This window comes from Solanum pennellii, chromosome 12 (assembly GCF_001406875.1).
Source record: "Solanum pennellii chromosome 12, SPENNV200".
In the NCBI taxonomy this organism is placed as follows: Eukaryota; Viridiplantae; Streptophyta; class Magnoliopsida; order Solanales; family Solanaceae; genus Solanum; species Solanum pennellii.
Genome location: NC_028648.1, coordinates 47,952,233 through 47,963,194, shown reverse-complemented (window position 1 = coordinate 47,963,194; position 10,962 = coordinate 47,952,233). Strand labels below are relative to the sequence as shown.

General features: G+C 32.1%; 1 protein-coding gene across 1 annotated transcript; it reads left to right on the top strand.

The window, feature by feature from the left end:
- The first annotated feature begins 3,387 nt into the window (after nucleotides 1–3,387).
- Nucleotides 3,388–6,352, top strand: LOC107006301 (histone-lysine N-methyltransferase, H3 lysine-79 specific-like). The gene is made up of 2 exons (XM_015204887.1): nucleotides 3,388–3,579; nucleotides 5,936–6,352. The coding sequence occupies exons 1-2, from the start codon at nucleotides 3,388–3,390 to the stop codon at nucleotides 6,350–6,352; spliced, it is 609 nt and encodes a 202-aa protein (XP_015060373.1).
- Nucleotides 6,353–10,962: the final 4,610 nt, after the last annotated feature.

The following is a 10,962-nucleotide window of genomic DNA, read 5'->3' as shown; positions in this document are numbered from 1 at the left end:
TTCTTGAAAGTGTCACCTATGAAACGAGTGATGAGATTTCGCAAGAAAGGAAAGCTTAGTCCTAGGTATACAAGATCTTGAAAAGGGTTGGCAAGGTGGCATCTGAGTTAGAGTTGCCAGCAAAATCAGCAGCAGTGCATCCAGTCTTCTACATCTCACTCTTGAAGAAGTGTGTGGGTGATCCAACCTCTGTAGTGCCATTAGAGAGTGTGGCGATGAAAGATAGTCTTTATTATGAGGTTGTACTAGTTGAGATTCTTGACCGTCAAGTTAGAAGGTTGAGAAATAATGAAGTCACTTCATTCAATGTTTTGTGGAGGAGTCAGTCCGTGAGGGAGCTACATGGGAAGCACAAGAAGCCATGAAAGCCAAGTATCCTCACCTCTTTTCTTCCGATTCCACTCCAGCTTGAGGTAATAGTTCCTCTTCGGGTTTTCAGTCATTCATGTATTAATTCAGCCTTAGAATCATGTTTCCTCAGTTGTACTTTCAATTTTAGTGTATTTGCATGTTCTCAAAACTCAATACAGTCGGAAACTCAGTCCACAATGTTTAGTAGTAGGGATGGCAGCTCTCTCCCTCTATTTCAGCTAGTTTAGTCTTCATTCGAGGACGAATGTTCCCAGGAGGGGATAATGTAACACCCCTTATTTAGAACAGATCAGAAATCATCTTTTCAGAAAATTGCAGCAAAAATAGACGTTTACCATCGACGGACCGTAGCATGACCCACGACTTGTACTGCACATCCATCGTTTCTGACTGAAACTCTCCCATAACGCAACCCAGAAAAATTGACTAAGTGTCGAACGTGGGAAGGACCTATGGTCTGTAGGCCAGATTACGGTCTGTAGTTTGTGTCCATCGATAAAGGTACCATTTACCCACTCTCTGACAAGAACCACGATTGACCAGTACGGTCCATAGATGGATATACGAACCGTAAGTATGACCTTAGGTGGAAATTAGCAGATAGTTTGGCGGAAAATACATTTGGGTCAACTTCAATTGATCATAACTCTTACCAAAAACTGAATTAGATGTCCCATGACCTATGAAATGATAGATAATTGAACTGGCTCTCCATAGCAACCAAGTTTGCTAAAATCAGACCTCCGAGTAAAACGTTATGCCCGTTCTAGTAAAGTCCTGTCGAATTGACCCAACCTACTGATCGAAATGATGGACCGTTGATTGAACAACGGTTCGTCAGTCCAGGTCGTCGTTTGGTCCGATGCCAATTATGTCAAGGGTCTTTGGTCTTTTCCCACTTTGTTTAAACCTTAAGATATGTTGTTTTGACCCTAAATCATCATCTTTAGTCACTTTAAGCCTAGAAACATAACTAAAACTTTCCTAAGTCAAAACATTTAATGAAAACTTAGAAAATTAGAAGCAAGCAAAAAGAAAAAGGTCAAGAACCCTAGTTCAAGAACGCAGCAAGGTTCCATCATTTCCAGCCCCGAAATCTAAATATTTCTCCATGAATTTCAGCACCTGAGATTTCATTAGTTGGTTCCTTTCACCCATTGGGTCCTTAGTTTCCAATCAGATTCTTGATTCCCATATCATGATTAGACCTAGGGTTTATAGAACTTCAACAGAAGTTCTTGAATAAATTAGTATATGTTCCAAAACAGATTTCCATGTTATTATTCAGTTTATTGCATGAATTTCAGAACCCTAGCTATGTATTTATTTAGTTCTTGAATTACACATGTTAGGTTAGATAATTCTTTGACTCCAGATATACATGCCTAAGTTATAAATGCATAGATTAATTGTTGCATTCTCAGTTTGCATGTTAAGCTTTGAGCTATCCATTATTTACAGAAACTCAGTCATAATCAGTTGATTGCAGGCGGACCATATTACTATTTTTGTTGTTACGATCGGAGGAGTCGGTGGTTGTGGTGGTGGTGGAGAACATATTACGGCGAGAAGCGGCTCTTTGACGCTTATGAGGATTCTGGTGTCCTCCATAATTCATTAGGAGTAGCATAATACAAAGTTGGACTAGGGTTCTGCGAACCCAATTAGTTCTAGAACTACTATTCAAGTAGGTTGTAAGTCCTCTCTATAGGCAATCATTTTAGTGATCACGCAAGTATGCTTTTATACCTCTGGCAGGGTATATTGGGTCTTCTCGATGGAGCGTATCCATCGGACTCTACATTTAGCTCATGTGGTTTTATTATCGGTTATTAGTAGCTCCCACAGATCAGACAGACTCTAATGCATTGACCATATTTAAAGTTCAATTATTACTCAGTCTAAGAATGTCATAAGTTTGTTCATTTTATCCAGTTAGCTCAGCATTCAGTATATCATGTTCATATTATCATACTTGTTTTTTTGCTTGTTCAATTATGTTTTATTTCAGATTTACTCTATCCTACATGGTCAGTATCTTCAAGTACAGACACACACGTGCGCTACATCTTCTCATGATATAGGTTCAGGTTCTTAACATCCAGATCGCGCTTAGATCAATTTTCGATTTCCAATTCAGTAGATTCAGTGGTGAGTCCTCATTATCCAAGGACAATAGTCATGAGTTACTTTTCAGTATTTTTTCCTTTAGTTTCCATCTTTCTAGATTTAGCTGGGTCCTGTTCCGACATTACTTGTCAATTTAAAGGTTATTTTCAGACATAGTTAGATTCAGCTTAGTGTTGAGTTAATACTTTCTTTGTATTACACTCATTAGAATTTCATTTATCTTTGTTATAGAATATGGGTATTATCCATCTTTTCAGTTTAAATTATGAGTTATCTTTCGCATTCAGTTTATTATATTTAGTATGCTCATGATCATGCCAGCAGTGTTAGCATGGAACCACTTGTGGTCCTAGGTTCCGTGTCCGCGTCTCCGGGGTAGCTCAGGGCGTGACAACTTGTGTCAAATTATTTTTTATCTGTGGCAAATAAGATTTATATGTGGCAATTGAAATTTCAAGAGTGGCAATATTAGATACATATGAGGCAACATAATGTTTATTTATGGCAACAGACTATCCATATGCGGAAACATAGTGTTAATATTATTTTATAATGAATATTAAATTCTCAATATTTTTTATTTACCTTGTGGATGAAATGATATAAGAAGCTTCATACATGACAACAACTCAATCTTTTATTGGTCTTGCTACCTCTTCTAACATCAAATGCTCTTTTTGTCTATGCGAAGAATCTGAATAGCAACATGATTATTTTATTAGTCGTGTTAAAAAACTCACTGATATTTTTAAGGAAATGTCTCATAATATATATATCTAAATAATCAAGAAGAATTCACAGCCTTTGAAGTGTAGAAGGTTGAAAAAATCTATTTCCCAAACATATACTATAATTAGTGAGAAGAAAGAAAAGAAGAAGAAAGATATGAAGGAGAAGGAGAAGCAGAAGAAAGGAAAAGGAGAAGCAGAAGAAAGGAAAAGGAGGAGAGGGAGAAGGAGTAGAAGGAACAAGGAGAAGGATAGGAAAAAGGAGAAGGATAAGGAGACGGAGAAGGATACGAAGAAGGAGAAGCAGAAAGAGAAAGAGGAGAAGGAGAAGGACAAGGCGAATCACCTGGTAAGTTCTTGAGTTAAGAAAACTTTTTGAGCAAAAGAGCGAACCAACTGGTAAGTTCTTGAATGTTACCAAGCAAAGAACAAATCTCATCCATTTGAAGTCAGACATTTTAATGGTATTGCCCAACAAAAAAGTAGTAGTCTATAAATATCACATTATTTTTTGTCTTACGACTATCGAAATGTGATGTTATTATATTTTCTAATTGATGATATTCCACACAGAGATTCTGGACTTCTTGTCTGTGCATACGCTGATTTTGTAAGTGATGGACTAGAAGTACAATCTTGTGGATGTAGTGTTGAAACCCATCACATGAGATATGCTTCACTCCTATGGAATTATGGAATTTTAAAGGTTCGAAATTTCTATATTAGTAACAATAACGATCCACAAAGGCCTTGAACTAAAAAAGCAAAGATTGATGAAAATGTTGTGGTTACCACCATTGATTAGATATGTAGTGATGGGTTGACTTGTACACATTGATTAGTTCTAATGATGAAAATAAAGGTTAATAAAAGTCAACGTGAATAATCGCTTGTGTGTGATCTTTTGATAATGGAGAATGATTTAAAAAGCTTGTTGAATCATTGTTGGTGTTGTTGTGAATTGTACAATTTTATGAAAATGGTTATCTCCTTGTTATTTTTGTGAACATGTCATTTGCATTGTTCTGAGACATGGTTGTGACATGTGTTATGTGCATTGACAATGAATGAGAAATTAAAGAGGATGTACCATTTCGAGGGACGTATCGCCCGGCACGATGGATACTATATTTCAATAGACGTATAACACGCCGCGATGATTACTATTATTGAGGGTCGTGTCGTGCGCCGCAACATATGCATGGAAAGATAAGTCCCCTATGGGTCCCGGAATGAGAGACAACGGGTGTGTAGCACTAGGTCAGACATGCATCTTTATACATGACATTGCATTCCATTGTATTGCACATCTTTATCATTCGTGAACTTGATCTTGTGCGTTGTGGATCTTGTTATTGTTTTTTTGTGAAACTTGTGTTTGATGTACACTGAGGTTTTTGTTGAGGAAATGTAATTTGTTAATGTGTTGTTGTTGAGGATATGTAATTTGTTAAAGTGTTGTTCTTGAGGATACGTAATGTGTTTTTGTTTAAGTGTTGTTGTTGAGTTATGTGCTATGTAATGTGTTTTTGTTTAAGTGTTGTTGTTGAGTTATGTGCCATGTAAATTTTGAGTTGTTAGGTTCGGTTGGTGTTATGTCGGTTGTAGTTGCGGAGGTTCGGATGGGGTGTAAAGAAATATTCTGTTCTCTTAACTTGTGTTTAGAGGTTTGCTTACTGAGTACCGTGTTGTTTGGTACTCACCCCTTGCTTCCACAATTTTTTTATAGATTACGCGCATGGATTTTTGTGGTACTTGTCATTCTTTTCTTTTTCAAGGTTTCTTGGAGATTTGTGAGGTAGTTGTTTGTTGTCACAGTGGACTTTATTTCTCCTTAGCTATCATCTTGTTCTATTGTAGAAACAAGTTCATTTGAGTCTAGTTTTTCTTCTGAATCAATTGTAATACATTAGATGCTTGTACACGTGACAATCAGATTATGGAGGTATTTTTAAGTTGAGTATTTTTCCGCATTTTAGTGTAAATGATTTTGAATTTTAATTGACTTGTTTTGGAGGGATAAGACGAGTGTCATCACGTCCATTTTTGGATCGTGACAATTTTGTTGATATGATTTTAGAAAGATAGTCTTGTCCGGTTCTCCAACATATATTTTATTTGTTGAAAGATGTATCGTTGTTGCAACATTTTAGTGATATGTTGGTGCGTATTCCAACATTCATCATTTGTTGTAACATCTCACTTATTCGTTCGGATAACAAAATGATCATTTGTGGCAACATAAGATTCATTTGTGTCAACTTAAGATTCATCTGTGGAAACATAAAATTCATTGGAAAAAATAGGTATATTTGTGTTAACATATGATTTATCTGTGGCAACATAAGATTTATATGTGGCAATATTTCATGTGTGGCAATCGTAGATACACATGTGACAACATAATGTTAATTTATGGTAACATACTATCCATCTGTGGCAACAAAATATTAATATTATTTTATAATAAATTGTAAATTTTCAATCTTATTATTTACCTTGTAGATGAAATGATACAATAAGCTTCATCCATGACAACAACTCAATCATTTGTTGGTCTTGCTTCCTCTTCTAACATCAAATGCTCTTTTTGTATATGCGAAGAATGTGAGCACCAACATGATTATTTTATTAGTCGTGTTAAAAAACTCACCGATATTTTAAAGAAAATGTCTCATAATATTGATGTCCAAAGATCCATGAAGAATTCCAAGCCTTTGAAGTGTAGGAGGTTGAAAAAATCTATTTCCCACACAGTTTCTATAATTAGTGAGAAGAAAGAAAATGAGAAGAAGGAAATGGAGGAGAAAGAGAAGGAGAAGAAGAAAAAGGAGTCGAAGGAGAAGGAGTCAAAGAAGAAGGAGAAGGATAAGGATAAGGAAAAGGATAAGAAGAAGCAGAAGAAGAAAGAGAAGGAGGAGAAGGATAATGAGAAGGAGAATCAAAAAGAAAAAGCGAAAGCAAAAACGAAAGAGAAGAAAGTCGAAGTCGTCATAGCTAAAGTGAAGCGACAATATCCATTTGAATGTTTTAGCATTGATGGTGAGGGTCCAACTGAACTAATGTCATTCTTCTTGCAATGGACAAATGAGGGTCTTTACAAGCGTCATGCAAAAAACTAAGGTCGCTCAACTATTATTAGTATTTCTTGTTGTTGTCTACTAAATAACTCTTTATAATGATTATACAATTGCAGAAGAGACAAGGACCATCACTACTTAGCCAATCACTCGAAACTTGATTTTGACCAACTTGATTTGTAGTTGCATTTCAAAAGATTAAGGACTGATTCTACGTAATGACTCAACCCAATAAGTGATGGACTGATGTGGTAAATCAATGTTCAATTTTGTGTTTTAATTAATACATGAATATATACAAATAAGTTGATACATAGATACACTTGTTTGATGCATTTGTGCAGCATTTTGATGTCATTTTTTACTATTTGTGTGACAAGACGAAGCAACAAAGTCATTATAAATATCGATATACCATTACTAGTTGTTTTTTCAAAACATACATTGACAATGCTAGTGTTGTTCCTGAATATGAGGATAAATCGTCGGCATTATGAAAGGGTTTGGTATAGCTTGTGGGCAGCATTGACACATGGCAAATGATGTTTATGTCCCTGTAAATAGTAATGGGGACTTCCATTAGGTCTTCGCAATCGTTGCATTGAAATAATAGTGCATAAAAGTATATGATTCAATGTCCTCATCTAGGTCTAAATGAAAATTATCCTCTGAGATTGGAAAATTGTCTACAATGTTGCCAAAGTGCCTTGAGTTAAGTGAATTTTTTGAGCAAAACGAACGATCCAACTAGTTAATTCTTGAATTTTACCAAGGAAAGAACAAATCTCATCCCTTCGAAGTCAGGCATATAAATGGTATTGCCCAACAAGAAAGTAGCAAAAAAAAACAAGAAAGTAGTAGTCTTTAAGTATCACATTATTTTTTTTGTCTTACGACTATCAAAATATGATGTTATTATATTTTCTAATTGATGATATACCACACAGAGATTGTGAACTTTTTATCGCTGCATATGCTGATTTTTTTAGTAATGAACTAGAGTACCATCTTGTAGACTATGTGCTGAAACCCATCCCATGAGATATGCTTCACTCCTATGGAATTATGGAATTTTAAAGGTTCGAAAGGGCTATGTTAGTAACAATGAAGACCCACATAGGCCTAGAACTAAAAACGAAAAATTGATGAAAATATTGTGGTTACCACCATTGATTTGATAGGTAGTTATGGATATCATTCTGAATTATCTTTTTATTGTTAAGTTGTATAAAACAATTGGTGAAGTGTTAAGTTTTGTTGATAATATAAATATAAATAATTTTTACGATTATTTTGATTTTTGTTAGAATAAATGTCAATTATGATGCAGAGGAAGAAATGTGGTGTTTGTGGTGACATATATAGCTTTTGTTGTAAAAAACACCACATATTTATCTACATGTATACCAACAGAAAGTATACATGTGACAACATATTTCAACCGAAAGGAGATATATGGTAAGATATATCACAGTATGTGATAAGATATGTCACATTATCATCCTGAATAACAACACTTCAATATTATTGCTAATGAAAACCAAAATATTGAATAGACTTATTGGTCATCCTTGCACCCTACTTTTTATAGATAGTATAGCATATTATTGTTATTATTATTATTATTGTTGTTGTTGTTGTTGTTGTTGTTGTTGTTCTTGTTCTTGTTCTTATTTGGAAAAAAGATCTGAAATATATTTGAAATTTGATCGAAATTGTGGTATCAATTTCAAACTTTGGGTAAGACTTGTTACTCCCCTACACTATTTCATAGTGTATTTTAAATATATATAAGTGTTTAGCTGGACATGTTACTATTTATAATAATGCAAGATTTATAATGTTCATGTGGGCACCAATATATCTTAAAATACATTATTAAATAGTACATGGGGTTATAAGTCATGTCCAAAAATTGAAATTGTTACAACAATTTTTGTCAAAGTTCAAATATATTTCAAACTCTTTACCCAAAAAATTTACTCATCCATTTCACAATTTATATAGTAATTATTTCACTTTTAAACAATAGTCTTTAACAATTATATTAGTCAACTATTCATTAATTTTAAAGTAATATGTACTTAACATATAAAAAAATTTAATAATGCATACCATTCATAAATTTATTAATTTGACCACTTTAATGACTAACAAACTAGTTTAACTACTATATTGACTAATACATGTTTCTGATTAAGTTAAATTCATTATTAAATAAAATATCCCAAAAAAGAACTTAGTAAAACAAATAATAAACTTTTAACTTTTGGGAAAATCTAATAAATAACATTTTGACTATTTTAAAAAATCTAAGAAAAAAAATTTATTCGAAATTTTTTATTTGTACATTAATTAGCTTTTGACCAATTTCTCCATTTTTCCATATAAATAGATTTCTTAAGTAGTAGACGAAACCACACCACCATTTTCATTGCACCATTTCACATCACTTTTCATAATATGACCGACAGTGATAAGAACCACCGCAGTACAACCGAAAAACGAAAGAAAATTGACCAAACTCAAATTTTGTTCTTTATTCATTCTTTACCCAAAGCAAAATATTAGAAAACTTTAAAAAAAAATTATATTTGCGGTAGTCATATCGAAAAAATCTCGAGAAAAATGACTTATCTACGATGAAATTGATATGACAAAACGATGTTGAATAAGGAATAAGGTGATTAAAATACTTATTTCTAAGTTAATATCCATATTCCTTGTTCAACATCATTTAATCACATCAATTGCTTCTACTAGAAGAAACTTGTTCTTTGACGACCATTTCTTAATGAAGGGATCCAAATCCTGTCGTTATAAGTGTATTTATAGAGACCAATTTATTTTCGGGTAAATCACTTTGATATGCTATATTGAGAAAATATTTACCATTTATGACAATAGTTTCTTTTTAAATAAATTTGAGAATTTTAAGGAATTAAAATTGTAAAGCAGTCTGACTCATTTATTTCGTGTTTGTGTCTCTTTCTCTACATATTATTTCTCTTTTCTTCTTCTTCTTCAAAGTTTTTATTCAAATAACGACTTCAAATATTATTTCAAACAAGAAAAGAGATAACAATCTATAAGTTTTATATTTTCAATCGATTTATACATATGTTGCACGATTTTCTCCAAAAATATCACAAGAAAAATAATATTAAGACCAAAAAATTGTACAAAATTGTATGTGCAAATTGAGATTTAAAATCTATAAAATTACTATAGGAAGAATTCCCCATTGATGACCATAAAAAACTTCAAGCTTTTTCTATTTATTATTTGGGTTTTACAAAATTATGATGAGTTTGAATAAGTTGTTCTTCCATATTATTGAAAATAACAATTGGAGTTTATATCTTAATTTTCAGGGAGATTGATTATGTTTAACATTGATTTTAGGAAAAATTTCAAGTTAAAACTCTTAAGAGATGAAGATTTTGGAATTGTTTTGCAGCTATATTTAAATAGAATTAGATTTGTTTCATAATTATATTAAAATTGAATTAAAATTATGGACTACACTATTATAATACATATTTCAAATATATCCTCTTCTTGGTGATACCAATTAGAATAATTTTGGTAATTCACGTATATCCTCTTCTTTGTGATACCAATTAGAATAAATTAGACAATTCACTTATAATATATTTATAATACAGGAGCAACACATATTTAATACTTATTAAAAATATATGTATTAAAATTGTATTAGATTTTTTTCATGATTGTATTAAAATTGAATCAAAATCATGAACTATACTTTTATAATACATATTCAAAATATATCTTCTTCTTGGTGATACCAATTAGAATAATTTAGGTAATTCACATGTATCCTCTTCTTTGTGATACCAATTATAATAGTTTAGGTAATGCACTTATAATATATTTATACTACAGGAACAACACATATTTAATATATATTACAAATATCACCTATTTCTTGATAATATTAATCAAAATAATATATACTACTCATATAATACATGTTATATTTGTTCACAAAGATATGTTTAATTCATTTTGTAGATCATTCTCTTGTTTTTCGTTGATTATGGTTCTCATCCATTCTTGATTCTCTTTTCTAATTCAACTTGAATATTGCGCAATGCAATTTTAATACAAATTAAATTCATCTTGTAGTTTTTTTATTTATTTTTTCTATTTGATACTAGTTTAATTCATTATTGATATAAGTTTAATTCACCATATAAATTAATGTCTGTTCTTTAATTAGTTATTTTTTTATTCATGATTAATTGTTTCTTCTAATTCAACTTTAATATATGTGTAATACATTTTCAAAGACAAGTTTAATTAAATTTCTAAATTTATTGGTTGATATGTTACGATTGAATCACTTGTTTAATTTATTATTGATAGAAGTTTTATTCAGTTTGCAAATAGAAGAATGTTTATTTTTTCTGTCACGACCCAAAACGGGTCGCGAGTGGCACCCACACTTATCCTACTATGTGAGCGAACCAACCAATCTGAACCCCAACATTTTAACCATAATAAACAAAATATAATGCGGAAGACTTAATACTCATTAATAAAAATCGATTAAATAACTTCTAAAAACTCAATACTTATTATTCCCAAAATCTGGAAGTCATCACCACAAGAACATCTATCCTCAA

Bases quoted from the DNA above. Each gene is read 5' to 3' on its own strand.
- LOC107006301 (XM_015204887.1), top strand. From the start codon at position 3,388: ATGAAGGAGAAGGAGAAGCAGAAGAAAGGAAAAGGAGAAGCAGAAGAA. The intron at 3,580-5,935 runs GTAAGTTCTTGA...AGATCCATGAAG, and splicing joins AGGACAAGGCGAATCACCTG to AATTCCAAGCCTTTGAAGTG.